General features: G+C 37.2%; 1 protein-coding gene across 1 annotated transcript; it reads left to right on the top strand.

The window, feature by feature from the left end:
- The first annotated feature begins 242 nt into the window (after window positions 1–242).
- On the top strand, window positions 243–21,527 carry LOC113949417. The gene is made up of 12 exons (XM_027647966.1): window positions 243–300; window positions 1,123–1,199; window positions 7,564–7,639; window positions 11,293–11,424; window positions 12,278–12,401; window positions 14,674–14,734; window positions 14,837–14,883; window positions 15,317–15,392; window positions 16,328–16,429; window positions 16,951–17,868; window positions 18,702–18,812; window positions 19,928–21,527. Exons 2-12 carry the CDS (start codon window positions 1,171–1,173, stop codon window positions 20,235–20,237), a joined length of 1,986 nt encoding a protein of 661 aa, XP_027503767.1. The 5' UTR covers window positions 243–300; window positions 1,123–1,170; the 3' UTR covers window positions 20,238–21,527.
- The last annotated feature ends 857 nt before the right edge of the window (window positions 21,528–22,384 follow it).

The raw sequence follows: 22,384 nt of genomic DNA, 5'->3' as shown, positions 1-22,384 counted from the left end.
CCCGCACACACCCGCCCCCACAGCACCTCCCACAGCACCTCCCACAGCACCTCCCACAGCACCTCCCACCGCCCCTTCGCCCCGCCCGCCCTCCGCCCGCGGGGCAGCTGCGCACGCGCGGGGACACTCCCGCCCCTCGCCCCATTGGCCGGCACCCCATTGGCTCCCCGCGCGCCCCGCCCCGCCCCGCGCGCCCCGTCCCGCCCGCTGCCGCCCCCGCGCAGGCGCAATCGCGGCCGTTTCGGGAAGGTTCTGTGTGTCTCCGGCCCGCGCCGGCTCCGCCCGGGGGATCCTGTCCGGGTACGGGCCGCCCGCAGCCCCGCTCCTCCCCGCCCCGCCCCGCCACCGGCTGCAGCCCGCGCCCTTCCCCTCACAGCCTGCCCGCCTCCCTCCACAGCCGCCCGCCCGCCCCCCGCAGCCGGGCCGCGACCTCTCCCCACCCCGGTGTCTCTGTTTGTCCCTGCCCCGAGCTCAGCCGCTGCCGAGCCCCGGGCCGGACCCGGCGCTGTCCCGGGGACATGCGGCGGTGAGGGACAGCCTCACGCCGCCCGTAGCCTGTCTCTGGAGCGGCGGAGATGGGGCAGCGCCCCTCGCCCCGCGCTCTCCGCCCCGGCCCCCCCGAGGGCGGCGGGCGCTGGCGGTGCCCGGGATCCCGCGGAACCGGACCCGTCCAGGTCAGGGTGGGGCAGGGCACGGTCCTTCCCTCGCTGAGGTGCCGGCCTCGCCTCTTGCAGCTGCCTGGAGGTTCTTCTCGTTGAGACGAGTTCTAACTGGGAGCGCAGGGGCGGGACAGACCGCTCCAGCCGCCGGAGCGGGACGGTAGGGGCTGCCAGGAGGATCTTCGTCCCTGCAGCGCTGCTGCCAGAGTTAGAAACCTGCCGCCTCTCCTCTCTTTCTTGTGATCTCCTGGAGAGGAGAGGTGAGTTGTCCTTCGCTCTTGTCGTACTTTAGCAGTGGAGAAATAGCCTAGCCTGCAAGGTGCAGAACTTGTTCAGAATGGCTTCAAGCCCCAACTGACTGCTGGGTTTATTGTACTCGAATCTCAGCCCTGTGAAAAGGCCCACTGATGGAGAAAGAGATTAGCACCGTGTTAACTGCGCGGTTCTCTCTCCTTTGCTGCAGTGCCCACTTTCACCGCTGCCTCCTGCTCTGCCTGCTCCTGCTTTCAGCATGGTAAAGAAGAATACTATCCCTGACGGGTAAGTATCCTTCACACTAAGCAAGAGGCAGGAGCGGGCACAGCTCTGCCCGCAGAGAAGGGGCACTGATTGCCCCAGGCGCTTTCTTGCCTCAAGCAACCTCACCACCTACAGCCAGGTAAGGTAGGTATCTTCTCCAAGACAGGAACAGCCCAGCCATTCATCCCCCAGGTGAGTATAATGCTCCAGCCTGTCTGTGAACACTTCTTCGTCGGCCAAACACAGTCCCTTCTTCCTAATCTTCTTACCCCAAGTGTTTATTTACTGGGGAAGTGGGAGAGTAGTCCATACTTCTGACTACTTGGACATTTGCTGCCAGGTGTGGAGGAAGAGAAGATGGGAGCAGGTGATTGCATGCATAAGATCAAGGAATATGTTCATGAATTCAGGTCCAGAAACATCCTGCATTTTTCTTTTTAAAAAGAGGACAACAAAAGTGTTGTATCAGCAGAAATAATCATTAAAAAACTCCAAATGCACTATGCAGGCTTTCTGATCACTTGATTGGGAGTGCATATGGGGACCACAGAATGACCTCATTTAAAACAGATACAGTTCTATTCTTCAGCTCTAATCAAATAAACAAACAAAGAGGAAGTCCAAGTTTAGAATTTTAACCCATGTGTTACTGCTGACATCAGTACAAACCTTCTGGATAGGAGAGCATGCTGAGGTATAAAGGTACACAGTAATGGGACAATAACTTGCAGTTTATATGTTACTTGAGGAAAGATTGACATTATCCTGGTTTCTGGGTAAGTGTTAAATAGGTTTATTAAGAACATTCTTAGGAGGAGCAATAAGATAGAAAAAGCATGAGTTCCTGTAATATGGGTTGTCCTAAAAGCAATAAGTAGAAACAAGAGATGAACAAAACTTAAAAAATAACTTCAAAAATTTAAAGTTTTTTTCTAGATGACAAACTCAGGGATTAAAATTAGAATAACATGTAAGAAAAGCTATTTAAGAATGTCTTTCTCTGAAAGTTTCTATGAAATTTCAGTTAAATTTTTGACAAAGTTGAGTAAAGTGGGTTAGTTTTGCAAGCAGTGGTGCAGAAATCCAGAAAGAATTAACTGTCCTTGTTTTCTCCATACATGGAAATTATTACTAAAACTTTGAGAATCAGGTGCTCGTTTCTCCCTTCTTATCTCCCCTTACATCTGAACTGGAGCGACTTTCAGGCTGCATGGATTTCTTAAGTATGGAAGAAGCAGAGGACTGTTTTTTCAACTTCTGTGGCTGGAAACTAACACTTTCAAGGAGAGAAACAGCTACTGTCAAGTATTTGGTTATAAAGTTAGTATTACCATCTGACAAAGTGCCTGATACTGAAGTGCTTTCAGCTTCTCCAGATACTTACCTTTTTATGCTACTAAGAAATCAGGCTGGACATCCACAGTATTGGGGGTTTAGCAATAAAGAAGTTTAAGGAATTGTCAGCCCCCCCGTCTCATGCAGCAGGATATTGATGCCATCCTTGTGCTAGCACAACATGTTGTTGTTCTCTGTGAATTTAGTAAACCAGGAAACCATAGTAGTGAACCCTGGAAGGAACTAAGGTGATCCTGCACATGCAATTTACTGGCCCCAGAAATAGTTGTTGGCAGAAATGAGATTGTGGTACACTGTAGCCTAAGGACAAGTCCAGACAGTTCAGACTGTGGAACCACAGCCTCAGTCATACCATCTTGTTATAACAGCAATAGATCTAACAGTGACAGTTCTGATTTAATGCTACTGCAAGAGAAACAGTGGAATAGATAGTGACACTACATGTAGCCATTTTTTAAGATTATCTTTCTGTTACTACCTCAATTCTTAACACTTTTAATCCAAGTTTCATTATGCTAATTAAAGGATTACAATAATTTTGAGGTTTCAGTTAAGTTAGTAGGTAAGAATAGTGCAACTATGGATTGGGCTCTGAGCAACTTGGTTTAGTGGAAGGTGTCCCTGCCCACAGCAGGAGGGCTGGAATGAGATGATCTTTAAGGTCCCTTCCAACCCAAACCATTCGGTGGTTCTGTGATAATGGAAAGTGTTTCTTTCTTTTCCCAGTAATGTCTTGGAGCAGAGCTGTGGTGTACAGTGTCTATTGCAGTCTCAAACCTAGAAAGTAGTGCTGGTGAACTAATTTTTAGCAAAGTGAGACATCAGTATAAAAGAGGGATCCAAATGACCCCTTGCTCTGGCGTTTCCACGGTGGAGTCAAGTTCTGGTTCTTCACAGTGTCTGAAATGGTGTCATTCTTCAGTGGTTGTACACTATGATGTTTCCGTGGAGAACTAGACAGTAAAAAGAGTCCAAGCTGCATAACAAACAGTTAAAAATATTGTGATATTTTTACATATTTATACACTTCAGCATCCAAAATCCTGCTGTGGGTATAATTACATAAAATCAGATTCAGTTCTGAAAAGCATCTGCAGAATTGTCACCTTCTGGCATGTTACCCTTGAATGGTATAAAAAAATACTGAATGGGATCTTTTTGTTACAAGGACAAAGCTGAACTATTTTTGCCTAAGCACCATAAACAGACTTCTTAACTGAAGTTCTCCTGTGCAGACTTAAAACATCAGCATTTTTCATTTAGACTGTGGTGTAAAGGGTTGTGCATGTTCCACGGCGGGTGAGAGAGAAGGGTTACCATAATGTGAGAGTTTATTTGTAAAAGTGCTTCATACCATCAGTATTGAATCTGGTATCTATGAAGGTATGGAAGCCACTTGACAAATAAGGCTGTGTGTATATCATCAGTGTCAGTAGCCAAAAAAAAAGAGGTTCCAAGTAGTGGTTTCTAAATGATCTTGCTACAGATGACAGTATTTCAGACTTGAATTTCTCTACAGTTAGAATAATTATCCCTTTTGAGTGTTTGGGAATTCAGTTTCCCAGGTAAGTTCTAAACTTATAACTGCTTCTCAATGAGAGATGCTCATGAGAGGCTCAAGAATTGTCGAAACCCTTGAATTGTTAAGCATAGCTTCAGACAGTGCTCTCTGAACATAGTTCTCCACCCAGTGTAGCTTTTGAGTACTGTATACCTGTTTACACTGGTTTACTAATGCTGATTAACTATTAGATGAAAATCATTCTGAATGGATGCCTTAAATTCAGTACTAGTTTCTCTTACTCTGCAAGAGTGGAACACATTATTGGCTTTAGAAAGACCAATGAGATTCAGCTGTTTGCTGTGAAGAACTTGTAGGGTATCTGTTGACAGTTTCCTGTGCTTTATATTTTTATGTGACTGCATCACTGAGATCTGACAAACTAAAAACTTGAAACTTTAAAATTATTTTCAATTCAGTGGTTCCATTACATTGTAGCTATGAATTATTTTAGGGCTTTCTTATCTAGCTTGCCATTAAAAATATACATAGTATCTTTATGGGGAACATACTGTATTTCTTAAAAAATCACTCGAAAATAAATGGCAAGGTATCCATTTCAATGATCCATTATGAATATCAGTAAAATACGTAATTATTCAACACAATTTTGAAATCTCTTTGAAAAGTTTATTAATTCGATAAGAGCATCATCAGTAGTTGTTAAAATAAATCTTACTATGAATCAGTTCTAAAACATAGCAAATTATACTGGAAATTAAAGCTTCTGCATGACCTTAACAGTAATGTTAAACTAAAATACGAAAAAACGGTGTGTTCCAAAGCACATAAAATGTGCAACTGTATGCAATCCATACTCAATCAGCTACTTCATGTCCAGATTGTTTTTCATTCAGGTCTCTGTCAGCTCTCAGTCACTGGTATGGGAAGGATGATGGTGCCAAGTCTTGAGATAACACCTTTGACTCCTGCCTTTCTTCTTTCCACCTGTATTCAAGCAGGGCACAAACTATGTGTTAAAATTCTCATTCGTACTCATTAAAATGTTCAGTTATGTCTTTGCTCTTGTACATCCTGTTTATGTGACTACCTGCTGCTTGTCTCTGATAATTTCTGCCTTTTTATCCAGACTTATTCTGTAAGAGTTTTACTTTCTTTAGTCTGGGTCACCTGTTTCTTTGTTGACAACAGAACAAACTTGAATTTATTTCCTTAGCTAATCTCTGCTTAATTTCAATCTGCTGGGGGTTTTTTGAGGTAATTTTCAGTTCTGCAGCAATATGCCAAAATTTCCTTTTTAAATATTTTTGAAGATAACATGGAACACATACCCTTTATATTTTTGATGAAGAATGCCTTCTGTTCATTTCCTACCAGAGAGCTGTCAGCAGCTTTTCAGTTTCTTGCTGATTTTGCAGATTTTTTTCTGGTAGGATTTAAGTGGCTTTAAATACAAGTGAATAAACCCCCAAGTTTATTAAGGTCTGACAACAAACTCTGTAATCCTGGGGCATTGTTCTGTCAGTCCCCTAATATGAAAAAAGTTCAGAATTTTTACAATTGCTAATTAAGGAAAATAAGATTTTAAAGCCCTTTTTTGATCATCTCTTATTCAATTCTAAGTGCTCCTATTTATGATAATTCCGGTTGATTTCCATTCATACTTTTCCATGAGAAAGCAGGTTAAAACAGCGCTGAATTTCTGGTCTTAATTGATTCATACACAATTTATATATCATAAACAGGAATAAATGGAACGTAGTCTCAGATTTTTGTTTTCATGTTTTACAGCAAGTGTACATGTTTTACAGCAAGTTTACTCCAAAGTGTACTTTGGAGCTACCAGACTCCAAAGTTTAGAGTCTTGAAAATTCTCTTAGGAAGACTTGTCAAGTCGGAACACTTCTATAATACACAGTATGTTATTTGTAGGGGACTGGTTTTGTTCCCTAGTTGCAATTATGAGATACAAACTTCCTGCAAACATTTAGAATTTAGTAAAAGGTTTTACTGCAAATACCTCTCAGTGATTTCATCTCTAGCTCACCTTTACACCTTCTTACCTTGTATCTGCCTTCTACACAACAGCTCTTTGCAACAGCCTTCCCAACAATGAGTTATTATTATTCCTTTGTTATTTCATTTGTTTTCTATTAAACTAAGCATCTGTATGCTACACTGTGAGCCCTGATCTGTTCTTTACCTCATGATGAAGATAAAAGAGATAAGTTAGTGCTAAAGACATGGATGTAGTAAATCATAAAATCTTCATTAGTATCAGTTATGCTTCTGGTCACCATGCCGTGGGTTTCCTTTGTTAGTTCCAAGTATCTGTGAATCGTGATGTTATTATTTACATATATGACAAGTATAATTATGGATATTTCATTGAGAATTTTGCCAACCAACTTCTAGTTTTTGTTCTGATATGGGAATTGTGTACAAAGCAAAATAATCAGTGGTTAGAATATTTTAAAATGAAGTATTCAGTTTATTTAGTAACTGATGTGGTTTTATGGAAATCAGAAGGGAATATAGAAATTGTTATGCTGCCTTTAAAGGGAGATATTAATTCAAACAATAATTCCAAAAATTGTAAGTGAACAAACACCAGTGTTAAAGAATCTAGTGGAAATGTTTTGTATTTTAATAGTTGAGGTACTAGCTGAAAATGCAGAAAGGCTGTCTAGATTCTAGGTCATTCAGCTGTATCATCTGAGGTTATAATTTGCCCTTACATAAGAAGTCCTAAATTTAGTAAGTAACCTCTTTGAAGGTAAAATTGATCTGTTGATTAACTTGTTTTCCTCTTCAGGTAATCCTTTTCATATTCTTTTAAAAAATGGAAATCTCTGAAATGTGATATATCAAGAGCTTTTTCAGTGCGGTGTAGAACCTGTGAATATCAATTCTTTGTGGTTTGGGAATTAGTAGTGGGTTTGAGTGTTGTAACAAACCTTCAAATAGTAGGTGATTTTTGGTAAGTTGTGGTGTGATGGAATATTCTCTGTATTTTTCAAAGTGCCAAGAGAAAGTGCAGTTAAGAGTGTTTCTTTGAAAAATAAGCATATTACAAAGAAAACACATTTGCAAAATATAAATTTATATGAAAGAAAACTTTGCATTTGTCAATCAAATGACTGATGAATGCATATGATAACTTTATAAGGTGTTTGATTCAACAAAGTTGAAAAATGTCCATCAACTATAACACTGCTTTTTTACCTGTTGAACCTTACACATCTGCTTTGCTTTATATTAGTGCTACTTGTTGTAAATGCTATCCTGCCATTAGGAATTTTTTGGAAGTTGAAGATGAAGGAAAAAAAAGACTGTTTTCAAATGTCCTGGGGATACCTTGAAACCACTTCATGGAATAATTGCAGATTTGGAGACCTAATTATAATGTATAATAACAGCAACTTTTATGTGCTTTGTGCTGCAGGTGTCTTCTGATGAATCATGCAACTTGAAAACATTTAGAAATAAATATTTGTTTCATTACAGATGGAGGAGTTTGACACCAGTTGGACAACCTATACCAGGAACGAGATTTATTGCATTCAAAGTACCTTTAAAAGGGGTAAGAATTAACTATAGATTGGTTGTACTAGATAAACTGCAGAAGTAATGAAAAATAGCATGGATGTTCATGCAAACTTTGAAGGAAAATTTTTGAAAAATAATTTATTCAGATTTAGCCCTTTCAGTAATCTACTAGTGGCTTCTTAAAAATATTTTTTTTCTATTTTTTTTTTTAATACTTGGTGTTAATCTTTTTATTTATCTTTTAAAAATCAACAAATCAATCAATCAGCACCATTCATTTCATCACTAATAAGTGGCCTAAATTCATAGTCTTATATAACATCTTTTTATGACTATTATAAGAAATTACATGGAAGGGGCTATGATATGAATAACAGTCTAGGCATTGTAAGCCAAAATACAATTTTATGGAAATCAAGCAGTTGTTAAAGGATACCAGCCACTGGAGAGCTTCTAAATAACAGATCCAGATTGCCAGTTTCATAAGCAAAAAGCTCTAGCAATCTGGAGGAATGTAGTGTATTTAAAAAAGAAGTCTTCACAGATTTCTTTTATTAATGTGTTAGTACTTCCTTTAGAGTCTCACTAACATGAAGTGCCATCTTAATCTACTAAACACACTGAGTCAGGTCTTTAAACTCTCTGATTATAAAAAATGTGGGGGCTGACTTGTTTTGACTGTTCAGTACTTTGGTGCCCATGCCTCTTTGGAGGCATAGGGCAAATTTATCCTGTTTGCTTTTCTGTATAAATTAACACAAGTGCTGTATAAATTAACTCTTACAGGTCCTTGCTTTAGATACAGAGGAAGTAAAAGTTTCTAACTGCTTTTAAAGCTCAGTGCTTTGACATAACCTTAGCAGTTAAGAGTAAATATTCTGTCTAAGCTGTTGTCTACAGATTGCACTCTAGTATTCACACAAAAAAGTTTTGGTTCTTTGGCTATATTCATACGCATTATATTTTCAGTCACCATTCAATTCACTTTTGTCAGCAATGACTGAAGTGGAATGCTTGCAGGACTTGCTTCCTGCAGCTTCTTTTACAGCTTTAGTATCATAGTTTGGTTCCTTTGACACCAAAGATCTCATACTTAACATTGGTCCTGTTCTTCACGATACAGATGGACTCTACAGTAGTCGTGTGTCTTTCTACCAAGACCTCCAGTGAACACATGAATTGTGAATATAAAATCCAGAGATTTATAATTGACTTCTTTACTGTTGGGTTTTTTGAGAGAGGATTTTTTGCATCATCAGCTCCTGTAATTCCACTTCATCCAGCACTTGATCTATGCAATTTTTGCACAGATTCACTATTGTAGGCAGGATTTGTTCAGTGCATATGTATTTCCAGTTCCTGTCACTCCAGCTTTCAAAGCAAGATATGTTATTGCTCACTTTACTCTTTCCCTGTAGTTCCACTGATAGTCTGGAAGGAGCTACACCAGAGATCATAAAAAATCATTATCAGTGTTCATAGCAGTATATCACAAGTAGGCACTTATGTCACTGTGTTACTCCCTTCCAGTTCTACTGATCTCATGAGACATAGATCTCTGCTCTGTGAAGCTGTCTTTGAACTTGGCCAGATATAAAGTCTGATACCCAAGAATGCAAAATCTCTTAACATTTCTGTCCCTTCAGTTTGTTCAGTCTCAACTATGCAAGACAGAGAAATGACAAGTCTGCCAGTGACCGTGTGCTTGAAGCTCATGCAGTTTGTGGCAGAACATGCATAAAATGTGTAGCTGGCTAAACTGGGGTGTCTTTGCAGAGGGTAGTGGTCAGTAAATCTGTCTGAAAATGCTGAAGACCTGATGGGTCATCGTCTGTCAGAAGTCCTATTATTTATTAAGCTGGTGGTACAGACCTCTTAAATATGCAACAATTTTCTTATTTGCTACTGATTAGGAAATTGATGATTGGTGATTTCACCCAAAGGGAGAAAACATATTTTCAGAATTTGAAGACTCAAGGGTTATTGTCATAGCAGAAGATGTGCTGTTAGTAAAGACTTCAAGATCATGTGTTTACCTGAAAGAATTTTCTATCCCTCCTTTCAGATCATCTTTATAATGCTAACAGTAACATTGTAGTGTAGTAAGAACAGGGCAGGTTCTTTCCTGTGCCATTAGAAGGATTTTTAGAATTGATAGAGATTTCTCCGATTCTCAAAGCCCAATTAAATACCTCAACTACTGAATATTCAGCAGAAGTTTTTCAAAAAATTCCAAAGAGCCTTTCAAAACATAGTATTTCATAACACATTTGACTGTTTACTTAATCAAACAATATGTTTGGAGAACCTTATTTTTGTAAATTACATTCCTCCTCAGTTTGTGTGGCTTCACACAGTAAAAATTCTTTAATGTTCTACTATAGACCTTTTGCAGATTCACCTTTTGTCACCTCAGGGTTGTTAAGTTCAGTTTCACATTCTACTAAAAGTCACTGCTGAATAGTGATGAGACAACTGACTCATGTTCATTTTGTTTAAACTTCCACAACTTCCACTGTTTTTTCAGCAGTGCATAGGTGTCTGAAATACATAGGACCAAATACTTTACTATATGCTTTCTACCCTTCTCCTTTTAGCTTAAGCTTCCTAACCACATACAAGTTTTGACAGGACTGCCCTGCTGTTTCTTCTTTAATTTGTTTTCCTGTCTCTGTTTCCAGACTTGAGACAAGTACTTGCTAGCATTTTAGATTATAATCTGTACAGTCAAAACAAAAATTGGTTAGTTACCCTGTAGCATCTGTGGTTCTAAGAAGTATGTGGTCTGTGGCTGCCTTCCTTTCCATTAGTTCTGAGTCCAGTCTGCTTGAATTTCTTGTTGACAAAGGAACTGACAGGTGGTTGAGGCTGCTGCATCTTTTGCCACTGTCTTTATTGGTTCTGGCTGAGCCTATGTCAAAAGGCTCTCACAATGGACAAGTGCACTGTTCACAGAAAATCCAGTCTTGAGTATATGAGGCATTTTCACACCTAAAGTGAAGAACACATTTCAAAAAACACAGCTACAATAGGGTGAGTAAACATTTTTCTCACTGTTTCTATCAAATGAATTATTCATTATCCACCAACATGCAGCTTTCTTAGTCACAGTATTTTAGTCATATTTAATATTTCCCAGTGCTAAAAGACATGCAAGTACACTCTGTCAAGAGATGAAGCAGGGGTAAAAATGTCTGTGCAACATTTGTGGGAAGATAGTTAAAACCTTTAGAAATGAGATCTTATATCACAACTTTTAATGTTTTATGTGAAATACATTTAATTTTGAGTTGCTGTGCAGGACAAAGTTTTTGGGGAGAAGTAGATTGTGGTGTTTTGCTTTTTACTGATGTTTAGTTACATAAAAATCAGTATACACATGATATATTTTGCAGAATTTTTGTGTCTATGAAATTAATGCTTATTTTAATAATGTTTGTTAACACCGTACAAATTGAAATGCTCACAGTTTCTTGCATATTCATCTGAAGAGAAATACATAAAAAATCTTTGCTTTCTTTTTAATTGGTCTCTTTTATCTCTATAATACATGGATTTGGTTCTGATATTTAAACAGTCCCTTTCAAATACTGATGTTTCCTAGTACAAATTAAAACAGCTGAATATTACAAATGTCTTGTTCTTAGAATGTAAAAAGAAAATATTTCTTTTCCATTTTCTTTGTAGGCAATTAACCAGAGGCTCACCCCAACCCAGAAATTTACACCAAAAGACTTAATTGCTGCAATGAAAGCCCTAAATGTGGAGCTTGGATTAATTATTGATTTAACATATACCACCCGATACTATGAAGTTAAGGTAATAAAAGCCTAATAAAAATGTAAAATAGATGCTGCAACTTGTGTTTTGAAGTGTTTACATGTTTGCTTACCTTGAATTGGAATAGACAAGTATGCTATCTAGACTAATTTTGTGTCTCCAATAGAAAATTAATGTTTTATCACAAAGGAAATAACTGCTTTTCCCAGCTAGTTGTGGCTTATTTGTATTGTGGTAACTCTGAGTGTTGGGTAAAGACTTCAGTGCCAAGCACTACAGAAAAGGTGCAGAAGAGTTACACTCTTTGTTCTGAAGACATTCTCATTTATTCCTAGGGTCTTTTTTTACTGATCCTCAGTGGAATTCACTAAGAAGGTGTACATTTTTAAACTACTTTATCAATTTAAAAATTTTTACCAGTACAGTCCAAACAGTTGCGATTAATCAGCCTCCTATTGAAAAGGAGAATAAATGGCAGTGTTATAACTGAATGCTAATCTTTGAATGTACATGGGCTCCATGTATTAAGGGGGTGAATATGTGAATATATGTATGATTGTGGGTGGGAGGGACAAATACTGCTAATAATGGTAAAATGGGTTAGAATGGAATTACAAGAATCTGCTCTCTTTTGTTAATGTGCTGCCTTGTTAACAGGGATAAATAAATCTGTAGGAACTGTTCTTTGCTTGAGATCATTTTTAATGTAGAAATGTCAATGGTAGTTTCTCAGGCCATATCTCTATAGAATTGTGTCAAGTTTGTTTTCACTTTTTATTCAAGATTTGAACTACTGGTTTACATTGGCATTATGTTAGATACTGCTTATGGTTTTTCATTCATACAAGATTTGAATAATGTTTACCATTGTTTTTTTCCTTTTTGTTGCTAGGATTTACCTAAAAGTGTGCAGTATAAGAAACTTTATACTGTTGGACTTGAAGTCCCTGATAATGCTACTATTCTACAGTTCAAAAAATGGGTCAGAAAATTCCTATGGGAAAATGCAGGAAATGGTAAGTATCAGCATCCTATGCTATAAAAAACCTCAATATTTTATTTTGGTGCTAACTGTATTATTTACTAATTTCGATACTAATTTATCAAACTGGGGACCTCAGACTTTCCATAGCACTTCCCACTTTATTATCATAATAAGATCCATTATGTGAACCACTACCTATCTTTTATGCAACCACAACAAGTCCTTTTCAAACATGACGAGTAACTCAAATGCCCTTCCAAGTAGTGTTATGTTTGTGTTGTGTGTCAGAGTAACTGCAACAAGGCCTTCATGTGTCTGACCCAAATTGTCCCCCTCCAGCTGAGTGCTGTAGCTGCCAGCCCTTGATGGATGTTCTAAATAGCACCGGGTCTCTCTGATGCCTCTGGGCACTGACACGTGTGAGCAGCTTAAGTCCATTTAGTCTGATGTAGTGGTTTTTTGATTTTTGAGTCCATTATTGCCCTCATATCTGAACAATTCCTGAAAATCTTATTACAGACACGGTGTCAATGTTTCCACAGTGTGGTGTGGCTCTGCTGCTGTTTCAGTGCTTATGCAACAGGGCAGTTCTTGCTGAGATTGTATAAGTTGCTTTTTGTGAAAACAAAATTTTGCCACACTGTGTTTGCAGCTTTTAGACTCTCACTTCTTTTGGTAGTGATTCTTTGTAGGCAGATTTTACCTATGTGTTTATCCAATATTGGTGGATCATTCTTACAAGCTTTTGCATGCTATTTGCTGTGGTGACTTTGGCATTTTCTGTGAGAAAGTAGAGATATTAACTGCCCAAGTGCATATACAGTGTTTGCTGCAAAGCATAACTGGAGTTTTGCTGTGAATGGTCAACTCTGCTTTCTGAAAGAGCACTGGCATAAATTTCAGGTATGAAAGCCTGAATTAGAAGTAATGGGAAAATTGAAAGGTATAAGAAGAAGCCTTTGTCCTTGCTCAGAAAGTTAGTTTGTTACTTCTTCCTTTGCTCTTTTTTGGCTTAAGGAAATTACTTGGTGTTTATTAGTTTTCCGTTGTTTTGATCTAGTGATTTTTTTTGTGTGACAAAGAATAGTCTGTGTTTGAATCTAATATTGAGAGAATCAATTCTTCATTTGTTGCTGGACAATGGCCCTGCAGTTACAGGTAGTAAGAGCTTTTTGGCAGAACTTATGTAACTTTTGAGTTGGGAGAACTTTCATTTTTATGGTAACTTACTCCTCATAATTTGGCCTCTGTTTTAGAATACCCCTAAAATATCTCAGGATTCTTCTTACAAAGACATTTTGAGAAGTTGGGTTTCTTTAATGTTTGAATTGTGAGGACATCAACTTACAGCAAACTTATATGGCAATGTGACTGTCCTGATTTGTGGCAAACAGTTATATTTTTTCTCATTCAAAAATTTATCTAAGCCCTGTTTCAAAGACCATTTGTCAGTACTGTCTCTGTCAAAACTTTGTTCTTCTGTTGACGAAAGGTTTTCTTCTGAAATCTACCCTAAACTCTCAATCAGTTAATATGCATTTATTCTCAAGCCAACTTTGCCCTTTAAGTATCGTTGTTCTCCATTCCCATTATTACATTCAGTATCTCAGATTTGTTTTTACAGACTAAATAAGACAAGCTTCCTTCTGTGACCATCATAATAGTCCTTTCTATACATATTTGATTTTTTTCATTACATTTGAATAAGAGTATAAATAGTCTAGATGAGGTTTTACCAGTGCCTTGCATGATCATATTAGTGTTTCCCTATTTCTCTTGGAAATACCTCATTTGAAAAACCCTAGTAATAGTAAGTTGTTCTACTTTTTAACCTTTATCTCATTAGCATAATCTTTTCAAAAAACCCCAAGATTTCTTTAGAGATTACTGGTTCTCCTTTTCTCCATGTATTTCATACTTCAAGGCATTTCATACTTCCAGGTGCTTTATGTATAAATTAAGTTCTTCAGTTTTACATTTGCTTGTTTAGATTTGCTTTCAGAGCCATATTTTTTTTATTTTTCTCCTGTTACTGCAGTTATGGCTGAGGCCAGGTGCTTTACCTGTCATCACTCTTTTTTTTTTTCCTACATTCTGCAGAGTCAATCTCAGTCTTCACAGGTTTGGAAATAGTGAGCTAACTGCTGCTAGAGATTCATCATGAAGTCTGTATGTATCTGTTGTTTTACAGGCGTGACAGTATAATTTTGTAAATAGCAAGCATTATTTATCATTACTTCTCTAGAAAAGTAGAGGGGTTTTTTGTATTTAACTATTAAAGACTCTGTTTTCCTTTTTGATAGAGAAGCTCATTGGCGTTCACTGCACTAATGGAATTAATAGGACTGGCTACCTTATATGTAGGTAAGGTTGTATAAAAACAGAAATCGTTGTCCACAAAAAATAGCATCTTTATATTGTTCTGTAATCCCTTTGAGACAATAATATAATCATATTTTTCTTCAGATACCTCATAGACGTTGAAGGCTGGGATCCAGAGGCAGCAATACAAGGTATTTATATAGTTTGAACTAAGGCACGTGTCAGGTTGTACTTCTCAACTACTACAATTGTACTCACAAATACTACAATTCTGTTTTAATATCTTTTCAGTAATTTCATGTGCTGGCTTACATAGAATATTTTTTCTGACTTGATTCTACTTCAAGCAAGACTTGAACATTAGCAAATTGACAGCATTGGAGGAGTATGTTTTAGCTGCTTTAAATCTTTTTTCTTCTTTTCACTTGAAAGGGTTTCCAGTCATAGTTTGCTACCACTAGTTTCAGTTGTTTAAAAAAAATGCTGCAACGATGCCAGCTTGCTAAAGTATTAAATACAAGTTAGAATTGTTTCAAATTCAGCATCTTGTGGTGAACAGAAACTTGCCTTTCGCATTTCTCAGTTTGAGCACATTTCATTAGATTTTTTTTTTTTTTCCTTTAGCTTTTGGTGATGCCAGAGGTCATCGCATGGATGGTCTGGTGTATCTCACAGACCTCAGAACGCAACCAATGCGAAGGTAAATGCTTTTAGTGGTGTGCTTAAGATTGTCTCATGGTATTTTTAAAAGTTCACTTCTGGTCATAAGTCCTCTTAAACCTTTAATATGCAACTACACATAGATTGTAAAATATATATGTAGTTGTATGTGTATTGTCATATGAATAATGTGAAGTGCAGTGTACTTTATTCATCTTTTGAATTTCTAAGATTCAAAAGATTGTTTTTAATCTGACAACTACTATTGAATATTTCTGTGGGTTTATCATATGTGACAGGTGTATTAAGTCTGTATTCTTTCATTACAAGCAGAAAGGAGCCATTGCAGAGATGTCTTTATAAGCTCTATGATTTGCCTGTTGTTCTTGGCATTGTAGAACCAGATATTTAAAAAAAAAAAAAAAAAAGAACAGTTTTACGAATAAAAAAGTATGAAAAAGTGGAAGATTGTTCTCATCTCCTCCATTCATAGTAGTTGTATCATGTTTAAGAATTTTATGCTTATCTCTTAGCTGACCTTTCCATCTTCCCAAGGTATTTGTGCCAGTGATACCTTATAGCAGTAAATTGATTTTAAAATGAATACCTGACTGATTTGTGTCTTCTTAGCTGACATGAATGCCCTTTGTTTTAATCCTATCATTGTTTCATAGTCTGTGTGGGATTAAGTTGCTCCCATGTCAGATTTTTAATAAGTGTGGTGCTTATCTCACATCCTTTAGGATGTTGTTCTAAATCTACGAAGCTCGGGTATTCTCTTTGATTTCCCTGCAGCTCTTCCCCAAATAAATTTATAAGATTAAAATTTGCTAAGTTGTGAATGTCTGTAAGTTTTGCTGAACATAAAATTTCTGTCATTCTGAACGGAAGAATTTTATGTGGGTGTTTTTTTCACTATGTCAGTCGTATGTTTGTAAAAAGGAAGCTTATGTGAAATGTTTTTTTTCTTCTTAGTAACCTTGGAATGGATGTATGGGATGCAGATGAAGATATTATTCCCCCACCACATGCAATGGAAGGACCTGCAGAGCGGTTCCCAAATGAAGATTTTCAGGGGTAATAGGCTGAAACATGGAAATAAAACTGAACCCCCCCCCCCCACACACAAGGGGGAATATAATTGTTTCTTGCTGAGAATAACTACAGATACTCAAAAGAGATTTTATGAATATAGCCTGCTCATGTAGAATATATTTACAGAATTTGACATAACAGTCGCAAGATAAACAAAAGAAAGGGAGTGTATGCTCTTAGAAGTCTGTAATTAGTTCACTTACAAAAATTTAGTTATACTTTGCCTGTCCTTTATTATTCTACAATAATCTGCAGTTATTTTTATTAATTTTGAATCACTGGTTTTGCCTGTTTAACAAGCAGTATAGAATTACAATTGAATGTTTGTCGCAGCTTCTGCTCTGACATTGAAGGTTTTATAATCTTACTTACAGTTTGGACTCTTATTAGCTTTGATACCTGACTATGTGCAATGTCTTTCATATAAATTCTTGGTTAAAAAGGAATTGTTTTCATTAATGATTTGTAGGACTGTTCTGTTTAAGACAAAAACTTCTTTACAGGTCTGGGAAAAGATTAAGAATTTATGACGACCACTCTCACAATGATTTGCAAGGACAGATACAGTTGAGAGATTTTGACTTCATTAATAAGGAGCCTGGACAGAGACGAAGATCATTTCATGACCACCAAACTCAGGATGAATCAAGAGCATCAGTGCAGATGAGAAACTGGGACTACAATCGGGGACCAGAACAGAGACAAAGACCCTTTAGTGATCACCAATTTTACGATGATTATCAAGAAGACACACAGCTGAAGGACCTAGACTTCAGTAACAAGGGCCCTGGACAAAGTTTGAGACCTTTTCATGGACACCAGTTTTGTGATGATTTACAGGCAGAGAGGCAGTCGAGGGACATTAACAGAGGCCGTGGACAAAGGCAGAGGTCTTTTCCTGATCATCCATTTCCCAATGATTTGCAGGAAGACAGGCAGTTAAAGGATTTTGATTTCAGTAGCATGGGCCGTGGCCGGAGACGAAAACTGTTCCATGACCACCAATCTCGTGATGAATTTCAGACTCAGATGCAGTTAAAAGAGTTAGATCCTGTCAGCAGAGGTCCTGGCCAGAGACTAAGATCTTTCCATGACTATGAGTCACATGATGACTTAAAGCCACAGATGCAGTTGGGAGATTTTGAATTTGTTAAAAGGGGTTGTGGGCAGAGGTTGAGGCCTTTCAACGATCACCAGCCTCACAATGACTTACAAACAGAGATGCAGCTGAAAGATTATGATAATAAAGGCCCTGGACAAAGGCGCAGACCTTTTCATGACCATCAGCCTTATGATGGCTCGCAGGAACAGACTCAGTTAAAAGATTTTGATTATGTTAATAAAGGACACGGACAAAGGCCAAGACCTTTTCATGATCATCCAGGTCATGATGACTTGCCACGTGAATGGTGTTCAGACAGGTAAAGCCATCCTTGAGCTGAAAACCAGAATTAGAGAATCCTAAAACCAGAATTAGAGAATAAAAGTGTAAACCTCAGCAGTTTGAAATTAAATTTCAGATTAAATATTTTTTTAAATAAATTATTTTTAAATCACTTAATCATCCTTTTAAAATAATATATAATGATAATTTTATTAACTCTTTTTGTTTTGACTTATGGAAGGGTCTGATATAAGCTGGAGTCTTGCATCTTTGAAAGCCAGTGTTTCTTAAATTAGGTTTGCTTCTTTGAAGTTTGTGTTTCCTTTACTTTTTTAGTCAGCTTGAAACAAAACTCTTTGTCCTGCTTTGTTTTGTATAGAAACTTATACTTAAAAAGCAGCCCTCAAAACAGAATAGAATAAGAAATGTTATTTATGCCCTCGGCTAAACAGAGATAAACAGCAGTGCTACAAGGAAGTTTGACTTGCATTTGTGTATTCCATGACTTAATAATTTGTTGGAAATCTTTTTGCTTCAGAACTTGCATCATATTCTTACAAATACGTCTATCACTTACTAGTAAACCTATTGTATTGACATATTTCAAACTATTTTTAATATTTCAGAATGTATTTCAGATATTTGTTGGACTAGTAAAATTTGATTTAATTTCTTCCATTGTACAGCTAAAACAGAGGATGTCATTACAATGAAGCATACCATTTTAAGGTGTTAAATTAATACAATCATTATAGTTTTTATTTTAAGTCAATTTTATTAAAAGTAAAAATATCTTTATTTAATTTAATTTCAAAATCTTAACAATCGTTTGCAGTCTTCCTAACATGCAGTTCTTTTTATTATTTGCAGAAGTCAATCATTTTCTTCCCATGAAAATGTAGCAGAACCTCATTTCTCCTCATCTCCTTCACTTCACAGAGATTATGGGTCAGATAATGATGACTTCAACAGAAATTACAGGTAAATATCAGATATTCTACATTGTTTTCTGACTTATCTTTCTATTGTAGTTTCCCAGCTAGAAAATAGATTTTTATGCTTTGAAGGTAATTTGTATGTTAATACATTTGCTTAAATGCAGTTTAAGCCATTGAATCTGAACACTGAGCAGATAACGTGACTAATTTGTGGGTCACTGATACTGAGTTTTGAGAGGGATTATTGTGCAAATCCCATGATAAGCACAATTCAAGCTAATGCACAACAGAATATGAAAAGCCAGTATTAGTAAGCAAAAAAGCAAACTATAGATGCTATATTTAAATCTTAACTGCTGCTTGCAACAAGCTAATGAGTTTTACTGTGAGGGGTGGTCAGACACTGAAACAGGTTGCCCAGTGCAGCTGTGAAACCCACATCCTTTAAGATAGTAAGAATGGACAACCCCCTGCACAAACTCATCTAATGAGACCTGCTTTGAGGTGACCCAAGGTTCTTCTAGAGATCCTTTCCAGTCTAAGTTGAATTTATGGTTCAGTGAGGGAGAAAATTTTAAAATTATAAAGATTGTTTTGAATTTGCTTTATACACCACTTATTTTACAGAATAAGGAAGGTACTTGAGAGTCAAGAGAATTTAAAACAAAAAAATATATTTTGTATATGCATTTTTAGATCCTCCCACATGTATTTTGTAGCAGAGTGAGTATTATATTGCAGAAGAATCAATAATTAAAATCTTAGGCATATTATTGCCTGTTGAGACTATGTACTAGAGAGCTGTTATTACATATTTTTCACAAAAATGAAAACATGGGCTTAGGAACAAAAATGGCCCTGAGGTAAAAATACCCTCAGTAAACAGGTAATTTTAATTAGAAACAGCCCTTGAAACAAAACACCTACTAGTAGAATTACTTACTATAAAGGGCTGTAATTTGAGTCACTAGAATTGAAAAATTATTATAAACAAGTTTGCAACATCCATAGGATTTTAATTTTAGGGGGTAAAAACAAGAATGAGAGTTTGAATTGTTCTTTCAACATTACATGTTTAGTTTCTAGTGGTGGCCAATAACAATAAATCAACTGTTTTATTTCTAAGAATTACACTGTTCACATTTGTTCTTCTTGCAGTAATCGACCAAACTGTCCTGAAGACAATAGGAGAATGCATCCCTCAGAGGAAATTAGTAGAGGAAAAAATAGATTTGCACCATACTCTTCACAAACAATGCACTCATCTTCATCTGTACACCAAGAAGATAGTTCAATAAACTATGAAAGAAAACCTTTTCAAGGTGAAACTCCCAGAAAGATGGAACAGAGAAAAAGATTACCAGTTGTAACAGTTGATTACAATTATGGTCTGCCACTAGACTGTGGACCTGAAGAAGAGAAATCACATTATGATTTACTGCCACAAGACCACTACAACTGGAACTGAACAAGAAGGACAGTGTTTGCTCAGCTTGCTCAGACTTACTTTTACCCATTTTCCTTTGTATGTGGACCATTTCTTTTTTTTTAAACAAATTAGTTAAATGCAAATTTCAGTAGTAGAGAACTGGTCTCCATTGTAAGATTAGCTTCTCCTTATGTTTGGTTCTTTAAATTTATTAAGGTGTATTTGTTAAGTGTAGTTGGAGACAAGGTCTCGGTACACATGGAATTAAAGTAGTCTTTCCTTTTAGTGAAGTTGGAACCCTGTACCTTAAAACAAACAACTTTCTCAGTGTTTGTGGTTGTCTTTTGTTTTGCAGTTCTTCAAAATGTATGTGATTTCCAGGTGCAAAAGTCGTAATAAAACACTGCATTATCAGGTAGAGTAATTGAAATGATAGGAAAAATACTAAGAAATGAACAAAGCAATGGTCAGTTCCTCCTTTCATTTGAAAACAGCAGTTTAAATTATTGCTATCAGTCACTGCAGCATTGGAGTTTAATTTCATATTTTGTGTACCATCAACTGAACTGACCTAGTTGCACTCTTTTTCACAGCAGAATTTTCCCAGATTGCTAAGAAAATGGAAGTAAATGGAGTTTGAATACTCTAAATGTCAGACTTGCTTTTCAGTAATCTGAATATCCCATCCTGATTGTATTATTTTTTCATGATCCCATAGGGTATCTATGTTTCAGAATAGCCCACTGCAGGTAAATTTAACCAATTTCTCAGCGACAAATCCGGATGAGGTGGGTCGTGGATCATCAGCTCACCTGTCTCAAATGGCCAAGGCCACTGGTGCCTATATACTTACACCTCCTTGTTTGTCAGTCAGACCTGTCTTACTCTCCAGCTCTGTTTTTCACTAGTTTCTTCTTACAGCACAGCAGAGCAATGTAATCAAAATAGAAGAATAACTTCTTCAGGTGAGCTCCTTTTAATAGTCATGTATGGAACAGTCTCCTCTGAACTGCCTCTTCAGTGAGTCTCACAGAGGTGGTGCAACAGTAAGTAATGCACCAACTGCTCCTACTGTGGATAAAAAAATCAGTTCATAGGATGGAAAACAGTATTACTATAATACTTAAGTAAATTTTAAAACTTTCATTTTTCATTATTATTACATTTTAATTATTATTTTAAAAGGCATCTCAATAAATAAGGATAAAGGCAGACCATTATATTAATTAAAATGAATGCAAGATAGTTAAGTCATACAGTTAAGACACTCAAAAGCAGCAAAGCTGCAAAGCATCAAACAAGAAGGTGTAGGTATACACTGGAAAACTGCAAAAAAAACCTGTGTCATAGCCAGAACCCACAAAGCTTTTTTGTCTTTTAGCAGCAGTGTAAAACCCAGATTTCTGAATTCATGGTTCTGTACTAAAAAAGAACCAGATTTGAAACGTGTGGAATATCTTGCAACTCCTGTTGGTTTTGTAACACAGCAAAAAGTTCTCCAAGTCAAAGGATTCTGTAGATATAAATTCAAACTGCAAATGCTTCATTGCCTGTGCAACTGGTAGAACAACTTTGCCTTTGTTCATTGTACAAAGTAAACAGTTTTCTCGTTTTCACAGCAGCTATTCAATTGTATTTCCCATGAAGTCTCTGATGGTGAGCTTCATTCATGTGATCTCAGAAATGAAGCTCTGTCTATATAAACTTGTTGTGGAACTGAGCACTAAATGTTAAGAACAGGCACTTGTTCCTTCACTTGCCTTTTTTTTTTTCTTAATGAGGATATGAGGAATATGAGAATCTTTATCTGTAGATAAAGATTCATAGATTCTTTATCTATAGATAAAGAAGCATAGAATCTATGCTTCTTTATTTGGAAGCAAGGAAGATATGCAACATGGGCTACTATATTGCTAGATCCTTTAAAAAAAATCAACAGAAACCCCCACCCTTTCTGGTACTCCCCAGCAGGGCCCTAAGAATTAGAGACTGATATTGGAAGCATTTGGAGGGGTTTTTTATACCATGTATGCAGTATTCATAAAGTGAATAAAGAGTAGCAAATATTTGCCCTTCATATTTTTGTTTTGAGGGTTGTTATTTAGGATTCAAGTGACCCTCCAGTCAATCCTTTGTTACTTGAGACTGGAGAGATGAAAAGCTGATGCACTGGAAAGGTCAGAGCA

Source organism: Corapipo altera, unplaced genomic scaffold, assembly GCF_003945725.1.
Source record: "Corapipo altera isolate COAL_440 unplaced genomic scaffold, ASM394572v1 56, whole genome shotgun sequence".
Classification (NCBI taxonomy): domain Eukaryota; kingdom Metazoa; phylum Chordata; class Aves; order Passeriformes; family Pipridae; genus Corapipo; species Corapipo altera.
Note: the sequence above shows the minus strand (reverse complement) of the source record. Positions and strands in the feature narration are given on the sequence as shown.

What these genes read in the sequence shown, in the direction of transcription:
- LOC113949417 (XM_027647966.1), top strand. Translation starts at nt 1,171, where the DNA reads ATGGTAAAGAAGAATACTATCCCTGACGG. An exon ending in AAGAATACTATCCCTGACGG is followed by an intron (nt 1,200 to 7,563) that starts GTAAGTATCCTT and finishes GTTTCATTACAG; the next exon opens with ATGGAGGAGTTTGACACCAG. An exon ending in CCAAATGAAGATTTTCAGGG is followed by an intron (nt 16,430 to 16,950) that starts GTAATAGGCTGA and finishes ACTTCTTTACAG; the next exon opens with GTCTGGGAAAAGATTAAGAA.